Source organism: Callorhinus ursinus, unplaced genomic scaffold, assembly GCF_003265705.2.
Source record: "Callorhinus ursinus isolate GAN/ISIS: 27379988/994484 unplaced genomic scaffold, GSC_fseal_2.0 scaffold13, whole genome shotgun sequence".
Taxonomy (NCBI): Eukaryota; Metazoa; Chordata; class Mammalia; order Carnivora; family Otariidae; genus Callorhinus; species Callorhinus ursinus.
In genome coordinates this window covers 3,920,020-3,941,525 of record NW_027397075.1, presented here as the reverse complement: position 1 = coordinate 3,941,525, position 21,506 = coordinate 3,920,020, and the positions used below count along the sequence as shown (strand labels likewise).

General features: G+C 46.4%; 2 protein-coding genes across 3 annotated transcripts in view; one reads left to right on the top strand and one right to left on the bottom strand.

Annotated features, from left to right (window-relative positions):
* The window catches only part of BFAR (bifunctional apoptosis regulator), a 29,653-nt gene extending 14,525 nt beyond the window's left edge, over nucleotides 1–15,128 (top strand). For both annotated transcript variants that reach the window (XM_025855569.2, XM_025855568.2), the window contains exons 3-8: nucleotides 69–273; nucleotides 1,065–1,234; nucleotides 3,948–4,092; nucleotides 9,000–9,173; nucleotides 10,647–10,849; nucleotides 12,394–15,128. In XM_025855569.2, coding sequence (XP_025711354.1) covers nucleotides 69–273; nucleotides 1,065–1,234; nucleotides 3,948–4,092; nucleotides 9,000–9,173; nucleotides 10,647–10,849; nucleotides 12,394–12,586 — 1,090 coding nt within the window. In that variant the 3' untranslated portion in view covers nucleotides 12,587–15,128. The remainder of the gene's footprint in view (nucleotides 1–68; nucleotides 274–1,064; nucleotides 1,235–3,947; nucleotides 4,093–8,999; nucleotides 9,174–10,646; nucleotides 10,850–12,393) is intronic.
* A 749-nt stretch (nucleotides 15,129–15,877) lies between these two features.
* Nucleotides 15,878–21,506, bottom strand: part of LOC112811476 (group 10 secretory phospholipase A2-like) — a 17,279-nt gene continuing 11,650 nt past the window's right edge. The window contains exon 4 of the mRNA XM_073900260.1: nucleotides 15,878–16,029. Coding sequence (XP_073756361.1) covers nucleotides 15,878–16,029 — 152 coding nt within the window. The remainder of the gene's footprint in view (nucleotides 16,030–21,506) is intronic.

The following is a 21,506-nucleotide window of genomic DNA, read 5'->3' as shown; positions in this document are numbered from 1 at the left end:
AACCTCTAAACATTATTAGATTTAGGCAAATAACTGTCTTGTGATTTTTTTTTTCCTATTCTCCATAGGGATGCCATTGAAAAATTATTTCCTGATGCCATTAGAATGCGATATGAAGACATTCAGCACAATAATGACATAGTCCAGAGTCTTGCAGCCTTTCAGAAATACGGGAATGATCAGGTTCCTTTAGCTCCAAACACAGGCCGAGTGAATCCTCAGAGAGGCGGGGGATTCTTTTCTGGAGTGCTCACCGCTTTAACTGGTGTGGCAGTAAGTTTATCTCTGTGTTTCTCTGCCCCCCACCCCCCACAGTTTCCACTGAAGTCAGTTCGTTTGTAATTGATGGCATACCTGTATGCGATGATTCACTGCGTGCATGGAAATCTGCTGGGTCGTATGATTCTTCTGGGATGCTGCGTACTCAAGTAGTCAACGTCATATTCAGAGCCCAGTTATTGTTAGCTTTATTCCATTTCATGCTCTTCATAACCTCTGCCATAGCCACCGTTATTAGTCTCATTTTGTCTGTTTATTTCTTTTTATTATTATTTTTAACGTAAGCTCCGTGCCCAGCATGGGGCTTGAACTCATGACCCTGGGATCAAGAGTCACGTGCTCTACTGACTGAGCAGCCAGGCGCCCCTACTGTTCCCATTTTAGAGGTGAGGAGACCGATGCAAGGAGGTGTTAGAACTGGAATTCGAGACCATGTCTACCTTGATGGTCCAGTCTCGAGCACAGCACTTTACTAACATCCCATGGAGAGGTTATTTTCTTTTCAGTTCCGTGCTACAACAATTTAAAGGTTACACATTTTCCAGCAAAAAAAAAGGCACATGATAAGTCCATTATACCGGCCAAGATGTTGGGGTCAAGGGTGCAGTGCCCCCAGATGCTCTGCACTGAGTCCTGTTTCTGACTCTGTTCCCCAGCAGTGAGAGGCCCCCCCTCCCGAGAGTTCTGCTCCCCCGCTCTCTTTGCTTCCTCGTACCAACGTGGCATCATTCCCTTCACGCTCAGCCTGACCTTCCTCTGTGTTAAGGGCTCTCCCTCTTCTCCAGGTGGTCCTGCTCGTGTATCACTGGAGCAGCAGGGAATCTGAGCACGACCTCCTGGTCCACAAGGCCGTGGCCAAGTGGACAGCAGAAGAAGTTGTCCTCTGGCTGGAGCAGCTGGGCCCTTGGGCCACTCTCTACAGAGACAGGTTTTTAGCGGAAAGAGTAAATGGAAGGTAAGAAGCAAGATCTTCTGACATTTTTTTTTTAAGCTGCTTTATTGAGATAGAATCCACATACTATAAAATTCACCTATTTTTTTTTAAAGATTTTATTTATTTATTTGACAGAGAGAGACACAGCGAGAGAGGGAATACAAGCAGGGGGAGTGGGAGAGGGAGAAGCAGGCTTCCTGCTGAGCAGGGAGCTCGATGAGGGGCTCGATCCCAGGACCCTGGGATCACAACCTGAGCCGAAGGCAGACGCTTAACATCTGAGCCACCCAGGTGCCCCAAAATTCACCTATTTAAAGTGTACAATCCATGGTGTTCAGTATATTCACAGATGGGTGCAGCCATCACCCCAGTCTAGTTTTAGAACATTTTCATCACCCCAAAAAGAAAGCTCTTACTCTTTTGCCATCAGTCCTCATAACCCCCTGGCAACCACCGTTCTCCTTGCTGTCTCAATGGATTTGCCTATGTAGACCACTTTGTATAAATGGAACCAGACAGTATTCATGACCTTTTGGGTCTGGCTTTTTCACCTCACAGAATATTTTCAAGATTCATCCAAGTTGTCGCAGGTGTCAGTGCCTCTTGCATTTTTTATTGCTGAGTAATATTCCAGTTGGTGGCTAAACCACATTTTATCTATCCATCCTTCTGTTGATGGACACTTGGGTTGGCTCCGTTTGGGGACTGTTACGAGCAGTGCCACCGTGATCCTCAGCATACAGGTTTTTGTGTAGATCTGCATTTCCAGTACTCTCTTGGAGTGGAATTGCTGGGTCATAAAGTAAATCCTTGTGTTTAACTTTTTGAGGAGCTTCCAAACTGTTTTTCCAAAGCCACTGAACCATTTTATGTTAATGACATTTTGTTTGTTGCTTCTTGATTATAAAAGAAGCAGGTATTTACTAGTTTTTTAAAAATAATAATGTAGGGCGCCTGGGTGGCTCAGTTGGTTAAGCGACTGCCTTTGGCTCAGGTCATGATCCTGGAGTCCCGGGATCGAGTCCCGCATCGGGCTCCCTGCTCGGCGGGGAGTCTGCTTCTCCCTCTGACCCTCTTCCCTCTCGTGGTCTCTATCTCTCATTGTCTCTCTCTCGAATAAATAAATAAAATCTTTAAAAAAATAATAATAATAATAATGTAGAACTATAGAGTATTGGAAGTGAAATACCCTCATAATTCTACTCTTTAGGGAAAACCACCATGGTCATCTTTCTGGACATCTTTCCAGAATTTTTTTCCATGTTTATACAGAGATACACATAAATGTATTTTTTTTTTAATTTTATTTATTTATCTGACAGAGAGAGACACAGCGAGAGAGGGAACACAAGCAAGGGGAGTGGCAGAGGGAGAAGCAGACTTCCCACTGAGCAGGGAGCCCGATGTGGGGCTCGATCCCAGGACCCTGGGATCATGACCTGAGCCGAAGGCAGACGCTTAACGACTGAGCCACCCAGGCGCCCCTATTATTTATTTGTTTAAACTGAAAATACAATTATACTAACCAGACCTGTGTTTATATATGTATATGTATATACGCATGTATGTGTATACCCGGAGTCTATTTGATCTCTCCCAAAACAAATCTGGGTCGTTTCCTTTTTCCTGTTCTAGGCAGTTCCAAGCAATGTTGTAGCAAATGCCCTGATACAAGGAACTCCTGTATCGAATTGTCCGGCTCTAGGGAGGCCCGCTTATGCCCATCAGCATTTCCCCTCGCCCCCTTCCAGAGCCCTGTCCATCTTTATTGGAGTCTTTCCTTCCCCGGAGGGACTGTGGAAGGATAGTACCTAGGGCACCACGCAGTGCCAAGAGCAGCCGCGATCCACTTGTCCCGGACGGCCGTCTACTCACTGCCCCCTGGAACTGGGCTTTCAGCACTTGACCCTCCTTTGGGAAAGCCAAATGCTCCCACTCGAATCGTCTGTTTTTTGTAGTACCTCTCCCCAATTGTGGTTAAAAAAAAAATTTTTTTCTCTACCTACCTAATACATGTTTGAGTAATTGCCTTCCTTCCGGAAGATAAATTCCTAAAACTAGAATTTCTGGGTCAAAGGACATAAACCTTTACAACTTGGATAAATGTTTCCAAATTCCCCAGAAAAGGACATCAGCCTCCATCCATCCACCAGCGGTCATGTGCCCGTGGGGCTCTCGGCTATTGCTGCACCGGGGTGTTTTTAACGATGAATGATTGTTGAGGTGGAGTCATGTTTTCTGATGAAAGGGATCAGACAAGGGAGCTACCATCGTTTTTCTTAAATTACTACCCCCAAACAGCTACTCTTAAAATCATAACATTTTATTGGATTTCTTTCCAATTTTTTTCTTCTATATATACACATTTTGAAAAATAGGGCAGTATGTGTGAGGTCAGCCTGCGTAGCTGGGAGATCAGAGGTTAGGAGCAAAAGAGACCAACCAGGCTGTGCCTTGGCTGAGCCATTTGATGTCTCCAAGCCATTTTTTCAGCCACAAAATGGCCATCATGCCACCTACTGGGCAGAATTGTTAAATGGATCTGTGGTGACTCCCAGAAGTCATTTTAGAGAGTCACGAAGATTCAGTGGTTTGCTGTTATTACTGTTATGCCGTATACTAAGTGTCTTAACTTACTCAAGCCTAAAGCGTTTGTGCTGATAGGATGCAAGCCTGACTGTGAAGAGTTTGCCTTCAAAAGAAATCTCCTCCTGCTACTCCCCCTCCCCGACAGGTTGCTTTTAACCCTGACAGAGGAAGAATTTTCAAGGGCGCCATATACCATAGAAAACAGCAGCCACAGAAGAGCCATCCTCCTGGAACTGGAGCGTGTCAAAGCCTTAGGTGTGAAGCCACCCCAAAATCTCTGGGAATATAAGGTGAACTCTTTATTTATTTTTTTAATAAATAAAGTATAGAGAACAGCCTCTCCGTCATCTGCATGCCCACTGAGTAGGAAAACATCACAGACCCCCCTGAAGCCCCCAGCTCTCCATCCTCTCTAGAGGTACCATGCTCCTGCCGCTGAGCTGGGGGTCCCTACTTGTGTCGGGAGTGTGCATACACAAGCACTAGGAGCGTTGTTTCACGGGTCCCTAACCTTCACGGAAGGGGCCTGAGCTGAGCATGTCCTTCTGCAAGTAGCGACCTCTCTGGCCCCGGTTCACTCATGTTCGCTTTCAAGCACGTGCTAGTTGAGGCCTTGTCCTGTCAGTGAACCCTGAGATCCTTTCCCTTTTTGCTATTAGAAACAGTGCTGCTGTGGAAATTCTTTGGACATTCTTATGCTTTATGGTGTGTACTGTGGAACGGGATTGCTAGCTCACAGGCAATACACATCTCCAACTTTATGAGTTGAAGATAAGTTACTCTTCACCATGACTGCACCACAGATAAGATTTAGCAAATACTGTACCATAAAACGAATATTTTTTATTATAAAATATCTGGAATAAATACCGACTTGTATCCTAAAAAAGATAGCATGGAGAAAAGTAACTACAAATGACCCATAATTCCATAGGGAAAAAATGCTCACTCATAATTAAAGAAGTGCGAACTGAAATAAGCAGATGGCATCGTTTTCACCTCTATGGTCTTGTCAAGGACAAGAGCATCATAATCTAAGGAAAGAGACACTTGTGTGTTCTATGGATCCTAAATATGGTAGTCTCCGTGGAGAGCAGTTTATCAATAACTATTAAAATTTAAACTGCCCCTACTGCCTGACCTGCAGTTTCACTTATTAGCGCATAGAGCATACAGGTAGCATGTCTAGGGGTCAAGGGCAGGGCAGCTGCACCCTTTGCCGGGCTCCTCCAGGGCACACTGGCTGTGGAACAGCAGCAGGCCCTGGGGCCCCGTGTGCCCATCTCCTCCTCGGTAATCACAGAGAGAACCGAACTTTGAGTCCCCAAACATCACCCAATGAGACACTCACCGCAGCATCGTTGGTAATAGCAGCAAATGGAAATCAAGTGAAGTGCCCACCATGAGGACAGGTTACATAAAGAGGGCGCACCCGTACTTAAAACCAGTACAGAAGAAGATAGAAGGTGGGGACTCCGGGTGTGCCAGTAAGGAAGGATGCCCAAGTTGTACTGTTAACTGCAAACAAAGAAAAGCGCATTGGAAAATAGACACATCAGTATGTATCTGTGTGTTCGCATTTGCATAGAATATTTGTGGAAGGATACACAAACTGTTAGTGTTTTCATCTAGGGGTTGGGACTTGGACAGAAGGGAGAATTTTGTCAATACATTTCTGTGCCATTTGGAAAACATTGTGTTAACTTTGTACACATATTATTTTAAAACTAAAAAAACACTTGTTTCAGAATTTTTGAAGACGGGGCATGGAGAAGGTTTGTTGTTTTGTGCGTTATTGCGGACTCTCTCTTTAAAATACGTAGAAGTAATCTTAATATTAACCAGAGCAAATGGGAACGCGATTCTGGACCCAGGCAGAATCTTATCAGTTGGCTCCTTCAGGTCTTCTGAGTGGGCAGGCCCTCCCAGAGGGTGGCCATTTGACAAATCACCAGTGAGCCAACAGGTCCAAAGGTGTGTGATAAGATTCTTCCAGCCCTGCTGTCTGGGTGCAATGCTTGTTCTCATTCAACATGAAAGAAACGGCTCCCCACTGAAGTGCTATCATCATAACCACCTTACCGGGTGGTTGCTTTTCCTCCTTTTCTGATAGGAAGTAGGCAAGCACTCACACTGGTTCAGCACCCACACTGACACCAGACCCACAAATAGGTCACCTGCTCATCTCCCTTTCTCTTGTACTAACCATGATGTGGCTGGCCACACTCCAACTTTATTTCTGGGACCAGTGCTCCTTTAGATCTTGCATATTTTACAAGAACAGTACTGCCCCCAGGGTGATTGATTGGTGGGAGGTGAAGAATAAAAAAAGTCTTAGATAATTTGTGATTTGTGGCCCCCTCCAAAATACCACAGTACATAAACGGATGTATAGTATATCTGTGGTATTCACATTTCATGGGGAGACAGGATTATGAAAAAAAACAATGTTTTTAAAAGGGGATAATAAAAAAAAAACGGTTGGGAAACATTTTTGAATGATGAATTACTCCCATGTCTATTTCTCACCTACGTTAGGATGCAAAGATATTTACTATGGAAAATTTCAAACATACAGAAAAGCAAGATAACACTACAGAACTGCCAGGTACCTTTACCAGCTACAGCAACTTATGGCCATGTTGATTTCAGTGATCCCCCACCTACTCCCACCTCTATTTTGAAAATCTAAGATACCTTATTTTTCATAGGTAAATATTTCATTGTGAATCTCTAAAAAGTAAAGACTCTTTCAAAAAGAAAACTAGGAGCACCTGGGTGGCTCAGTCAGTTAAGTGTCTACCTTCAGCTCAGGACATGATCGCAGGGTCCTGGGGTCAAGCCCCATGTCCAGGACCCCCAGCTCAGCGGGGAGTCTGCTTCTCCCTCCCCATTCTCTCTGTCTCTTAAATAAATAAAATCTTTTTTTAAAAATTTAAAAACAAAACTAAATTCCCTGATATCACATAACTTGACAGTATTTAAATGTACTACATCTTTTTTTCTTCCAGTTCATTTGTTCCAAACAAGGTCTACATTTGGCCATTGTGTCTCTCAAGTCTCTTGTAGTGTATGGATTCTCCCTCCCTGTTTTTGTTATCCTGCATTTATTTGTTGATTTAACTGGATAGTTTTGCCTGTAGTTTGCCCACATCTTGAATTCAGCTGATTGTCTCTGTGGTATCACCTGACAGGTTCTGCTGTCTCCTGCATATCCCATAATCCAGTAGTTATATCTAGAAGCTTGCGTTGGTTTGGGTATTTGACAAGACTACTTCATACGTGGTGGGGTTTTCTTCCATCAAGAGACTCATGATATCTAATTGTTTCTTTCTGACAGTAGCAGCCACCATGATCATTGATTCTTTACTTGCAAAATGGTGATACTGTAATTCTCTCATTTCTTCATTTTTTTTTTATTGAGAGAGAAAGAGAGCACAAGGTGGGGGTGGGGGTGAGGGCAGAGGGAGAGAGAGAGGAAGAATTGGCAAGTAGACTCCCCACTGAGCATGGAGCCTGATGCAAGGGCTCGATCTCACAACCTTGAGATCATGACCTGAGCTAAAACCAAGAGTCAACTGCTTAACTGACTAGGCCACCCAGGTGTCCCTTGGTTGTTTTGTTTCTTAACTTCCACATATGAGTGAAATCATACGGTGTTTGTCCTTCTCTGACTTAGTTCATTTAGCATAATACCCTCTAGCTCCATCCGTGTCATTGCAAATGGCAAGCTTTCATTCTTTTTTTTATGGCTGAATATTCCATTGTGTGTGTATATATATATAGCACATCTCCTTTCTCTATTCATCAGTTTGATAAGTTTTGTCATATTGCACACACCTGTGAAACCATCACCATAATCAAGGTAGTGAACATATCCATCATTCCCCAAAGCCACCTCATGCCCCTTTGTTGAGCCCTGCTCCCCACCCCTCCCCATTCAAATAACTGCATGGTGCTAACACACTGATCCAACTTGCATTTCTCTAAGAACTAATGATATTGAGCATCTTTTTATGTGCTTATTTGCCATCCTTATTATAAATCTTCTTTGGTGAAGTAGCCATTCATACCTTTTGCCCATTTTATTTGATGTTTAGTAGTGTCCAAGTAAACTGAATCACTTTGAATTTACTTTTGTAATCAGGAAAAATATAAATACCCATTCTTCATAGCAAAATTTACCGCGATGAAAATGAAAATAAATTGCCCACAGCCCCACCAGAGAGTCAAACACGGTTTACATTGCATTTTGCTCTATTTTCTTCCATACAATTTTCTCTGCATAGTTTAAGTGGTCCTTTTGTTTGTCTGTTCATTCCACAAACACTTATATCTATTGTGAGCCAGGTGCTCCTCTAGGAACAGATGCAAAGGAGGCCTGGCTTCTCTGGGGCCGACAGCAGAGAGATCAGATTGCTACATGTCTTTGAATCTTGTTTCACCTAACAGTGTAACACAAGCATTACCCAAAATTGCCCATATTCATTTTTCAATGGCTGTATGAACTCTGCTGAAACACCTACTGTAACTTCATTATTTAGGTCGCAGATTCCACTTGCTCTGTCGTACACATGCAGCACTAAACATTCTGTGTGTAAAGCCTTCTGTATTTCTGATGACTTTTACTTTAAGTGGTGCGCACTCACACATTGGTTAAATTAAACTTTTTCTTTGAGAGCGTGCGTGTGAGCGCGGGTGGGGGGTACAGAGGGAGAGGGAGAGAGAATCTTAAGCAGGCTCCCACACCCGGCGCGGAGCCTGACATGGGACGCAATCTCACAACCCTGAGTTCATGACCTGAGCTGAAACCAAGAGTCAGATGCTTAACCGACTGAGCCACCCAGGTGCCCCTAAATTAAACATTTTTAAGACTCTTTGATACAGTTTACAAAATTGTTTTCCAAAAAGGTTGGGTTTTATTAGCAGTGCCTAGGGTATGCATCTCAGCTCCCCACAACCCCTCCGACAAAGACATGGAGAAAGATGGGGTCTTTATTAAGCGTAGCCCAACATACTGACTACTTGGACTCTTCTTGCCATCCATTCGTTAGTTCATTCATCCATCCATTCATTGTTTGTGCAAACCACACAAGAAAGGCTGATGGCAAAGGGCGTGAGACTGTGGAAGGAGCACGGGTGGGGAGCTGGCCACCACTGTTGTAATGCGGCCCTGTCCCCGCCTTGTCCTCTGCAGGCTGTGAACCCAGGCAGGTCCCTGTTCCTGCTGTATGCCCTCAAGAGCTCCCCAAGACTCGGTCTGCTGTACCTCTACCTATTTGACTACACAGACACCTTCCTACCCTTCATCCACACCATCTGTCCTCTGCAAGAAGACAGTTCTGGGGAGGACACCATCACCAGACTTTTGGTAGGTCTGCAGAGCGCCTTCAACGCAATGATTCTGCCACTCCTCAGCATGTTCTGGAGTTAGAGACGGGACTGGAGCTGTCATGGAAGAGCCAACAGCACCCAGTCTTAAGGAGAAACCCTCTAAGAGGACACAGAGCAGACCCTCCCCACTCCCAGAAGCCAGTTTTATTTCCTACATTACACAGCAAGAGGGGCTACCCTCTGGACCTGAAATATTTTGGGGGGGCGGGGGAACAGCATCGCTTTTGTTCTAAAAGAAGAGAGCCTAGGTCTAGATTGCCCGAGGGTTAGATCTATGGACCTTCCAGCTTGGTCATCTGTCTGTTAAGAGGATCCCCAAAGGATGATTATTTGTCCCACTGCAGGGCAGGGTTAGCATCTACCCCAGTGGCCTCAGAAAAGCCTCATCCACCTCACTGATAGGAGTTGTCACATCAGCTGACCACAGGCCCCTGGCAGAGACAGTTACACACCTTGGCTTTTGTGTCTTCAGTGTGACCCATGGAGTCCTCCAGAATTGTTGGTGGATCCCACTTTTCTCTATGTCTGGTTGGTCACTTCAGGGAATGTCCTTTTGCATTGCTGCTCTGGGGGCCGTCCCTCTGATCTTTTTAAATCAAAAGTCACATGGTTATAGGAATCATCATATATGATCCATACCCATAAATATTAAAGCAGAATTCCTAAATTTCCAAAGACCCTTTTTAAAATACTTCAGTCAAGTGTCTGCCTAACTGACTTGAGCCTTGGGTGTAATTTAAAGCCTGCCGATGAGCCCCTATGCAGTGGGGCTCATTACCCAGTTTCCTGCTGTTACTTGCCCTCGCTGGACTGGGAGCACAGAGACCTCCCTACCTTTCCATTTTAACAAGCCCCAACAACCCCTGCTCACTCAGCAGGCTCACTTTCTTCTTGCAATACTTAGTATCTGCTCCATTGTACACAGTCCTGCTGAGCTTCCCATAAGCCTTCTGGATGCCTCCATGAGTTGTTTAAATGCTCTGGTTAATTATTTGCTAATATCTGTAGTTAGAGTTTTTTATTAAAGATTTTTATTTATTTATTGAGAGAGAGAGAATGGTAGAGAGAGAGCATGAGAGGGAAGAAGGTCAGAGGGAGAAGCAGACTCCCTGCTGAGCAGGGAGCCCGATGCGGGACTCGATCCTGGGACTCCAGGATCATGACCTGAGCCGAAAGCAGTTGCTTAACCAACTGAGCCACCCAGGCGCCCCGTGCGTTTCCACTATTACATAAGAAGAATCTCAGTTCAACTTCTTTGGTAACATTTATCCAGTGTAAGATTAGTTATTATAAAGGTGAGCTGATGGATGGAAATGTCATGTTATGTTGTTGGATATGCGGGTGTTTTAATAAACGTAAGGTTCACCGTGAGGACCACAGTATTTTCCGTAAAAGTCAATCCTCACGACTTTTTGTGCCCATTTGTGCTTATTTTTATGTTATTTTAAAGGATCTTCGAGAGCCCACATGGAAACAATGGAGAGAATTTCTTGTCAAGTACTCCCTCCTCCCATACCAGCTGATTGCTGAATTTGCTTGGGACTGGCTGGAGGTCCATTACTGGACGTCACGGTTTCTCATCGTCAATGCCATGTTACTCTCGGTTCTGGAATTATTCTCCTTCTGGAGGATCTGGTCAAGAAGTGAACTGAAGTAAGTGTGTTTTTACATTGGAGATGGCTGACACAGCAGGCACTGCGAAAGACTGACCAAGTGGTGGAAGGGTCCTCTCTGAAGTAGTAGGTAAACGGGAAAACGGTCCTTGGGCCCTGGTTTAGAAACACTGCTTAAGCAGCGAATAGGAAACTGTCCTCATGTTTGGGGGCGGGGAAGTTTTCGTGGTGCTCAGTGTTCAAGAGTTTCTCCATATATCTTATCCCCGTGTAATAACATATCATGTACTTCTGGGGCTGGGGGTGTGCATGAAGGATTGTATTAAGGAATGCATAAGTGAGAAGAAAAGGGTTCTTTATGGAGAGGGCACTGTGGTAGAGCATAATGAGATCTGGTGAGGAATTCTGCAGGCATGAGTTCTAATCCTGCTCGGCCACTGAGCAGGACAGTAATCACTTCTCTGGATTAATGCAGAAAATGAGAGCGTTGGGCTAGCCAGTCGGAGTCAGGACTCTTGGTTGCATGTGATAGAAACCAGCCCGAATTGGCTTTCCCGAAAAGAGAAATGCCCCACCAAGGCTTCCTGCACGGCCGGATCCAGAGACCCAAACGCTGTCGTCAGGACTGATCCTCTCCCTCTCACAGCCCTGCTCTTTGCTCTGTTGGTCAGCCTCCAGCAGCTCTCTTCACGCAGGGCCCATGGTCACTCGGGGCACAGATCTGAGCAGCTTAGCACCCCTGGTGGAGAGAGAGCACTTCTTTCCCCATAGCACTTACAGTCTTGGGGCTCACACTCCTTCGCTCTGATTGGCCCTGCCTGGGTCCCATGCCCACCCAGATCTATCACCCGGTGCCGGGGTATGCCAGGCTCTCCTTGTCCAGGCTCAAGGCATGCCCTCACCCTCCCAACCAGGGGCTGGCTTCAGATCCACCGAGACCACATGGAAAAGAAAAGGGGAAGGAGGCACCCAGAAGGAAAACCAGAAAGTGTTTCCAGAAGAAAGGGAGTGGCTAGTGGGCAGGCAGAAGTAACAAAGCCCCACACCAGCATCCTTACAGTCTTAAACATCCCAAGACTTAGAGTTCTTGGCCTCATTAGTCAGGAACAGCCTTATATATAGTTCCAAAAACCTGACAAGAATCTCCTTTTGATTTATTCAGGCTCACGGTTAACTGAGCCCCTCCTCTGCCCCTAGCTCTCTGCTGGGCACTGCAGATGTTTTGGTAAAGAACACAGACAGTCTGGACTCTGAAGGCCCATAGCCTCACAGAGAAAATACGGATATTAAATACATACAAGTGCGACCCAGCGACGAAGCCGGGGGGCTGTGCTGGGAGGGTGGGGGGTCCTTGCCCGGTGTGGGGACCAGGACCAGGCATACCCCGCAGGCTGCATGCTGGGAGTGGAGGATGGTTGGTCAGGCAGAGGCATGCCTCGGGCAGCAGGGCCAGGAAGCAAGGTGTCTGCAGCAGCAACGGCCAGGCTCCGTGCTGGGAGAAGGCCCAGGGCCCGAGCACTCTGGCGTCATCATTAGAAACAGCATCACCATTCCACTGCTCAGATGCTTCTCTTCTTTTCCCAGGACCGTGCCTCAGAGGATGTGGAGCCATTTTTGGAAAGTATCAACACAGGGGCTTTTTGTGGCCATGTTCTGGCCCCTGATTCCTCAGTTTGTTTGCAACTGTTTATTTTACTGGGCCCTGTACTTCAACCCAATTATTAACATTGATCTCGTGGTCAAGGAAGTCCGACGGCTGGAAACCCAGGTGTTGTGATTTGCACTGCGCAGGCCCTGAGGGACTCTTCCAGCCTCCTTGACATCGGAGCATTGATGCTTGAGCAGGGGGGGCGGGGGAGGGAGCAGACTTCCTATTTCTGCGCCTCATGAACAAGGTGCTGCTTTGTCTGTCAGAGGCTCTAACCAGGTCCTCTCTCCCATGCCTGTGGCATCCTGGCAGCAGGGACTGACAGCCCAGAGCTCGGCCGACACAGCAACAGCACCTCCCAGCCAGCCACCCTCCTCACAGGGACTGCGGAGGCCCGCTCCACCACGGCTCTCAAGGACCGGGACCCCAGAGGATGTAGTGTGGCAATGGCAGAAGGCTGCCGCGTCAGTGGTCCCACTTGACAAAGGCTCCCAGCGCCAGTTGCAGCCTGAGGCCGAGCCCAAGACCCGGCTCGTTGGGGCCAGGCCCGTCCTCTAAGGCAAATTTAGGAAAACCGGGAGAAGACTTTGTCATAGGTATAGACAGTTGCACATAAAAAATGCAGAGGAGAAGCCCCAATCTGATGGATGATTCTGTATTATTAAAGAGTCGCTAGAAGATTTGTCAAGAGTTAAGCATCTAAAAGGATTCTCTTTGAGACTAGACTGGTGGTCAGACTGTCGTCAGGTTTTCCACACACAATCGCTGCGAGTTTGGATCCCTGACTCTGGGGTGGGGATTGAGTAGGATGTCAGGCAATAATGGAGAGTAATTCATGTCTGAATTACTGAGGCTGAGCTGCCTCAGTGCTACTTAAAATGATTGTTGTGGGGTTGGTTTGTTTTGTTTTCAGGAATTTAATATCCAGGATAATCCTTTTGTTCAAGGAAACATTTTGTACATTGACCTCGCACTGTATAATCTTACTGTCCTGTTCTGATGTATAAAACAGCAAGTATAATTACAGCAAGTGCTGTAATTATAAACATGAATGAGATGAAGCAGGGCCTTTTCTTTCCTTCCAGTGTAAAGACAGCAGGTGTGAACATGAGCCATTGGAAGATTGGCCCCGCGGAGGTAGGCTTGCATCCACAGTGTTGTTTTGTGACTCCATGAACCCTTCATTAATCCTTTGGACCTTTGAACATTTCCCTCAAACTTTGCATCCGAAAGTTTGAAGATATCACTTGAAAGTAAAATAAAGATTTTTATATAGATAAAAGTGCTGTCTAGAGAAAAAGAGAATTGCTTGGAAAATGTGAAGAAAATCTGCATTGCCCCATACAGCCTGCTAGTCACACTGAAGTGCCCCAGCCTGATGTGAGAGCTGCCCTGCGGTGTCTAACGTAAAAAGGAGGGAGAGTGTTTTTCTTCCTCCTGTGCTTGGTCATTAGGCCCCAGGGCTGCCAGGCCTTCCCCCTGTCACTGACCGCATAGCAGGTCTGGGGACTCCATGCACTATTTGCACATCCCTGGCCTGGTGCCTTGCACAGTTACTGTTCCTTCCAGCTGAGCACGGGGAGGCTGGTTGGCATCGGTGGGGCTAGGCCCAGGCCAGACTGCCAGTCCAGTGCCCCCACGTGTACCCTATGAGCTCACAGCGTTCCCCACCTCCTCCCCACATCCTGCTTCAAGGATGAGTGAGTAATACCCACATATGCGTTGGGAAGGAGGAAGGGCAGACAGGCTGGGCCGGACTCTCGCTTCTTGTCGCCAGAGTGGGGACAGGCACATTGAGAGCCGGGGCCACTGGCTGCCTGTCTCGGCCCTCCGACCCTCTCAATCATAGCAGGCTTGGGTACTCCAGAACGGGGCACTTAACTGAAAATATTCAGGCCCTTTGATGCAGAAATTACACTTCGGCAAGTCTGGTGTAAGAGAGCAAGAATTCCTGTCCCCATTCAAGGTCCTTCCAGCTGGACTGCGAATCAAATTGACAAGAGACAGCTCAGCGGAAAATCAAACTTAACTTTGTATGTACGGGGCATCCACGCAGGTATGGCAATTCCAAAGAGGGGCAAAACGAGGCCAGAGGTCATCCTGCACTAAGGTAGGGGTGTGGGCCGGCAGAGGGAAGGAATGCATTTCACAGGAATGCAGATGTTTGGTAACGAGCTGTTGGCCCTGCCGTGCAGATGGGCCGCTCAGATAAAACTGATCTCTGGTACTAACCCTCATTCTAGGGCAGACCCCCAATTTAGATTCTTCTAGGTAGTTAAAAGGAGGGGCAAAAGTTTCTCTTGAGCCCGCAGGGTCTCTGCTGCCTTCAGTTCAAAATAATCTTCATACCATACCTATCTTGGGGCGGCCTGCCCTCGGCCATGACACTGGGTTAAGGAACAATAAAAAGGGGCAGTGGGGCATAGCAAAGATTTATTGATAAGCAGCCTCGTCACGTCAACAATCGATAAAAACTGGAAATACCAATACCCAAAAGTGGGCAATCTATAAAACAGTATGTTATACAGTTACTTAAAATGAAGTTTCCAAAGGTTTTTTAATGACATCGGGAAAACCTTGAAGTCCTATGCCATGGTCTCAGCTGCATTTTTAATTACCACAGAAAACACTGATGATAGCTCACAGAGATACTAAAATTGGTTATTCTGGATTGTGGGAATTTGAGTGATTTTTTTTCTCTCCTTTATATTTGTCTTTATTTTCCTTTATCTTTTTAAGCATTGAGTGTCTTCTACCTCTGTAACCAGGAAGTTTAACCGTTAGGTGGAGTGGGATGGAGACGAATACTCTTTCTTAAGCTCATAACTACCAGACTAGAACTTCACAGGAGTGGGCATCTTAAGATCTTATTTATTTGAGAGAGGGGGAAAGCACCAGCAGGGGGGAGGGGCAGAGGGAGAGGGAGAAGCAGGCTCCCCGCTGAGCAGGGAGCCCAACCGGGGCTCGACCCCAGGACCCTGAGGCCATGAGCTGAGCCCATGGCAGACGCTTCAGTGACTGAGCCACCCAGGCGCCCCAGGAAGGGGCATCTTGTTCCTCGCCTCATCCCGGAACACAGAACAAGGCCAGGCACGTGGGAGGTGTCCGTTCATGTTTGACCACCTGCCGTCAGGAGCAGGTTAGAACACAAAGCTCAGCCCTTTTCATAAAAGGTGAATCTCAAAAAATGGTACCAAACCCAATACAGCCATAGGCCTAGTTGTGGTTTTATAAAATAGCACGGGACTCTTGACCTTAAACTGGAAGCCACACAGGCTCCAGCCCCAAGTTCCGGGAGAGAAAGCAAACAAAGGTTGCAGCTTTCACCCTTGGCCTTCGTTCCCTCCTGCAAAGAACTGAATGCAGCTGTTGATGAGTGAAAAAGAGATTTTATTTCCTTGTGTGAAAAAACATTCCAAGTTAGGCTAGGCAGTCACACTGGGGCGAGTCCTTCTCACATAAGAGACGGGGGTAGAATAAGTACTTTAAGTCGTACTTAGTCTGGGCTAAGCAGTAAGCAATCTCCTTGTCACACTTGCACAAGAGCTCCTGGCATTTGTTCTCCGCTGGTCCTGGAAGAAGTGGGGAAACTGAGTTAAAGCAGGGCCTCTCAGAGACTTGACAGTAAACACTAGGGAAGCCAAGAAGCTGGAGGCAGGAAGGGTGGTAAGTTGCATCTACCTGACGCTTGGCAATTCACCACGTGATCTCCATCCTGGCAAATTCTGGGGGGTGGGGAGGGGGCGATGTTGACCCCGTTTTATGGAAAAGGAACCCGAAGTTGCCAGGGAAGTGTTTTCAGATGGAAAAGTCCAAAGTCCATGCGACCTTCTGGCTTCTCTTCCACGTCAATATTACACTACCTCCCCGGAGGATCCGTGCAGATAAGCAGTAGGTGCCTGGGAACAATCCAGGGTGCTTTTTCGGAATGCCTGCTCTGCTACTTCCTACCTGGGTGACCTTGCCCAAGGTTTCTGAGCCAAGTCCTCACTGGAAACACGGGTCGTAGGGTGGCCAGGAGCAGCTTGGCAAGGGACGGGCACTCGGTCAATGTCGGCTCCGCCTGCGTCTCTCTGCCTTCCTTCTCCACGTCTCTTCCCCCTGCTCCTTCAAGGGTGTATTCCATCTTCCCCTTCCAGCCTGAGCCTGCCTTGTAGAGACGCAGAGGCCGCCACTCGAAGGTCAGTCTCCGCCTTGGCAGTAATCCTGCCATCGGAGATTCACTGCTTGGGGTTAGAAAGATTCCCTGATCTTCAAGTGGTATTTTACTAATCTAGAGGGCATGATCCCTGAAACAGCTTTGGAAATCCCACCTAACCATGCCACCCACTGCCTCTTAGTGTGGGCTTTTAATTATTCACATACATGTAAATACAAAACTCACCCACCATTGAATCCTTCCAAATTCCCTCCAGAGGCAGCTTTGAAGTTAACCAGCTCGGTCATGGATGTAGCAGCTCTGTGCCTTTAGACACATCACTTCATCCCTTCTAGGTGTCTCCTCAGGGCAACACGGGGATACTAATAGTACCTACTTCTAAGGGCTGCTGGGAGATCGAAAAGACACCGAACAGATCATTTTACCCAATGGGTAAAATGCAGGGCATGCAGGAGACACTCAGTAAGAAGGAGCCGACCTCCTTCAGCAGCCAGCCACTCTTTAAGGATCCTCCCATGTTTCTTGGAGGGGCGCCTGGGAGGCTCAGTCGGTTAAGTGTCTGCCTTCGGCTCAGGTCATGATCCCGGGATCCTGGGATCGAGCCCTGCATCGGGCTCCCTGCTCAGCGGGAAGCCTGCTTCTCCCTCTCCCACTCCCCCTGCTTGTGTTCCCTCTCTTGCTGTCTCTCTCTCTCTGTGTCAAATAAATAAATAAAAAAAATCTTTTAAAAAAAAAGTTTAAAAAAAAATCCCCTCATTTTTAAATAGTCAATTATTAAATAAATTATAATTTAATTATATTACATGGTGTTAAGTTACATTAAATAAATTTAAAAATAAAAAATTAATTCTATCATTGCCGTAAGTAGAAAACCAAAATCTTATACCATAAATATAAGAAACTGGTCAAAAAACAACAAAAACCAGGGGAGGTAAATTTCTATTAAAGGCTAGTTAGATGATATTGCCTCCCTAAAGGCTGTAAGCCCCAAATCGGGGTGTCTTGGTTAAAAGCAGGGTGATTAGCAAGTGTAAGAGAGGTTTAACCTCTCCAGCTGTCCAGCCATCCCACAACGGACACTTACTCCTTGCCTAAATGGAAAAATTAACAGAGAACCGAAAGAGAACATTTTTCTCATATAAATTCATCATGAAGCTTCCCAAACTCTAGAAAACTACTGGAAGGGAGGCCCAAACACAAACACCCCCCAAATCCAAAAGCCTGTGTTTAAACTCTTTGCAAAATGCCTTGGTTATAATTCATTAAATCAATAACAAGAAGTCAGGACGACGGACGCCAGCCTTTTTTGGGCATTTATGCAAAGCCAGGTACCAGGCAAAGGGCTCCATGGTCCCCATCTCACCCAGCCCTCAGGGCTGTGCCACAGGGCACCCCAACCTTCCAGAGGAGAAATCCAAGAAGTGGCGAGAAGACTAGGACCCCAACTGGGTCTCGTGACCCGTCTGCAGGAAGGAGATGGTGCAAGGACTCAGAACGCGCCCACCCTTGCAATTCATGTTTGTAACACAGGATTCTTTAATAGGGTTTCAATGACATGAGCAACAGCTTATACTTCGGCAAAAAATAAGGGATACAAAACATACTGCCGTTTTTTTTTTTTTTACACTTGATCTTAGCCAAAAGGCCGAGAAGTGATGCCATGTATTTTTTTAATGATGCACTGAAAAAGACAGGAAAAACACCAGAAGGTTAGTCAAGGGGTTGTCTGTATAGTATCAATGGGAGTTTTGTTTCCCATAAAACTTATATTTTATAATCTCAGACTTTTCTACTTTGACCCCTATGATACTTTCCTCACAGAAAAAGCAATCTCAAACAAAATTTGAAGAGTCGCTATTTCAAGGTGTAATTTAAGATATCTGTTAGATTTAAAATATCAATACCACTGACTCGCAGTGCCAAAAAGAGGTGACCTTTGGGGGCTGGGAGCTTTCGTGGCCTTCCTCCCCACTAATATTCACCAGTTTCCCCCTTTATCCCCTCCCAAGCGTCTGTAAATAAACATGATTCACATTTTTTTTTAAGTGTGCTTGCCATGTAAATTCCCCTTCAAGAAAAGTCCCCAAGGGGGTGCCTGGGTGGCCCAGTCGTTAAGCGTCTGCCTTTGGCTCAGGTCATGATCCTGGAGTCCCGGGATCGAGTCCCTCATTGGGCTCCCTGCTCGGCGGAGAGCCTGCTTCTCCCCCTGCTTGTGCTCTCTCTTTCTCTCTCACAAAATAAATAAAATCTTAAAAAAAAAAAAAAGTCCCTGAGCCAGCCCCCAAGCCCTTTCTACATACAAATACTAGAGATGGCTCAAACTCACCATCAGACCCAATGGTTCTAGGACTCGATGCTACAGAACCCTCACGCAGGTGCACAAGGATTTATGAGCCGCCACAATCTCTGCAACCATGGGCAGCAGTTGATGGGGAAGTGGTCAAAATAAAGTACCTTCATGTCCCAGACCAGTTGTTCTCAACCGTGGGCATCTGGCAATGTCTGGAGACATTTTGGGTCGTCACGGTGGGAGTTGGGGGCGGTGCTACTGGAGTCAAATTGTCAACAGTGTCAAGACTAAAATTCTGCCATAGGTTATTATCTTGCTTTATTTTTTTATTTTTTTTAAGATTTTATTTTTTAAGTGATCTCTACACCTAACGTAGGGCTCAAACTCACAACCCTGAGATCAAGGGTCGTAGGCTCTACTGACTGAGGCAGCTAGGCACCCCTTATTATCTTCCTTGAAAAGAAAGAGGTCGACTCCTATGTTCCAAGATGTCTAAGATACGATGTTAAGTGAAAAAAATGATAAAATATATGTAGCATATTTACACACACATACAAATCTGGTAGAAGAGATGGCAACCTTAACAGAAGCTAGTTAACTCTGGGGCGGCTGGGTGGCTCAATCGTTAAGCATCTGCCTTCGGCTCGTGTCATGGTCTCAGGGTCTTGGGATCGAGTCCCACACCGGGCTCCCTGCTCCGCGGGAGGCCTGCTTCTCCCTCTCCCATTCCCCCTGCTTGTGTTCCTGCTCTCGCTGTCTCTGTCTCTGTCAAATAAATAAATAAAATCTTTAAAAAAAAACAAAAAAGAAGCTAGTTAACTCTGGTGGATGGAGTGTCACTTTCTACATGACAATCTTTTTTTTAAAGGTTTATTTATTTTAGAGAGACAGAGAGAGGGAGCAAGCGGGGATGGGGTGGGTGGGCAGAAGGAGAGGGAGAGAGGGAATCCTTGAGCAGACTCCGTGCTGAGCATGGAACCTGATGTAGGGCTCGATCCCAGGACCCCGAGATCACACCTGAGCTGAAACCAAGAGTCAGACGTTCAACCGACTGAGCCACCCAGGCGCCCCTCCACATTACGATATTTCCTTAACATTTAAGTTTTTCACAACAAACACGTTAGGTTTGAATGAGAACAAGCAGGCGGATGAATGGACAGATAGACGATGATTGGTAGATAGATGGATGACAGAGCCCTTTGCCAGTAAATTTCCCCTAGGCTGCCACATGAGAGATGCAGGCACCCCCAGAGCAGCATGACCCCATGGACTCCCGAGGAAGGAGCCGTTGAAGCCCCAGGGTGGTCTTGTTCCCACAGAGCTGACTGTCTAAGGATGGGCTCACTGAGACGAATACCCCAGCCATCTCCTCTCCACTCACCCATCCATCCATATGTCCTCACCAAGACTGCCGCCAGAGCCTCATAATCAGTGCCTGGCTTCCACCCTCACTCCTTCCAGGATATGCTCCACACAGCAGCCCAGGAGTTCAGTTAAAACGCAAATCAGATTATGTCCCTCCTCTGTTCAAAACCTTGGCTCCCCATGTCAGAGGAATGCTTTCCACATTGTGTACAATCTGGACCCTCTCACTCTGACATCATCACCCACCACTCTCATCTAGGTGACTCTGCTCCAGCCTCACCATCCTCCTTGAGCTTCTTGGACCACCCAGACATTCATTCCTGCCTCAGGGCCTTTGCACTGGCTGTTCCTATCACCTCTTTACATGGCTCCTCTCACATTCCCCAGGTCTCTGTTTCAGTGGCATTTTATCACTGCTTCTCTGGCCCCAGACCATTCTATATAAAAAAGTATCCCTTACCCTGCTCCCCTGCATTTTTTTATTGCGGTGAAATTCCCAAAACAAAATTTACCATTTTAACGTGCACAAGTCAGTGGCATTTAGTACCTTCACAGTGTTGTGCAACCATCACAATATTTCTATCACTCCAAAAGAAACTTCATACCCATTAAGAAGTCACTCATTTCCCCTCACCTGAGTCCCACTGATCTCTTCGGGCAACCACTAATCTGCTTTCCATCTCCATGGATTTGCCTATTCTGGACATTTCATTAAAATGGAGTCACCTGGTATGTCAACTTTTGCGTCTAGCTTCTCTCTCTTAGCATCATGTTCTCAAGATTCATCCACGTTGTAGCAGGTATGATGCTTCACCTACTTTATTTTCCAACCCAGTACTTATAACAGCAATCAGCACAGACACTATATCCCACCCTCCTCCTTTTAGACTACAGAACCTTGCTTCTCCGTCTTGCCCAAAACCTAGCATGGAGCCTGGCACAGAGTAGATTCTCAATAATATCTGCTGGGAGGACGACAGGATAGCCATACACTGTTTCCAATCCTCATACAAATCCAGCATCTAAATTTTATTATTCTCATTTTACAGATGGGGAAAGCAGAGCTCAGAGGGATTCAGAAACTTGTCCAAGATCACAACACTAAGCAGGGAGGGGAACCAGGATTCCAGCCCAGAATCAGCTGACCCAACACTTATACCTACCTTGTGCTCCAACCCAAAGTTCCTTCCTTCCTTCCTTCCTTCCTTCCTTCCTTCCTTCCTTCCTTCCTTCCT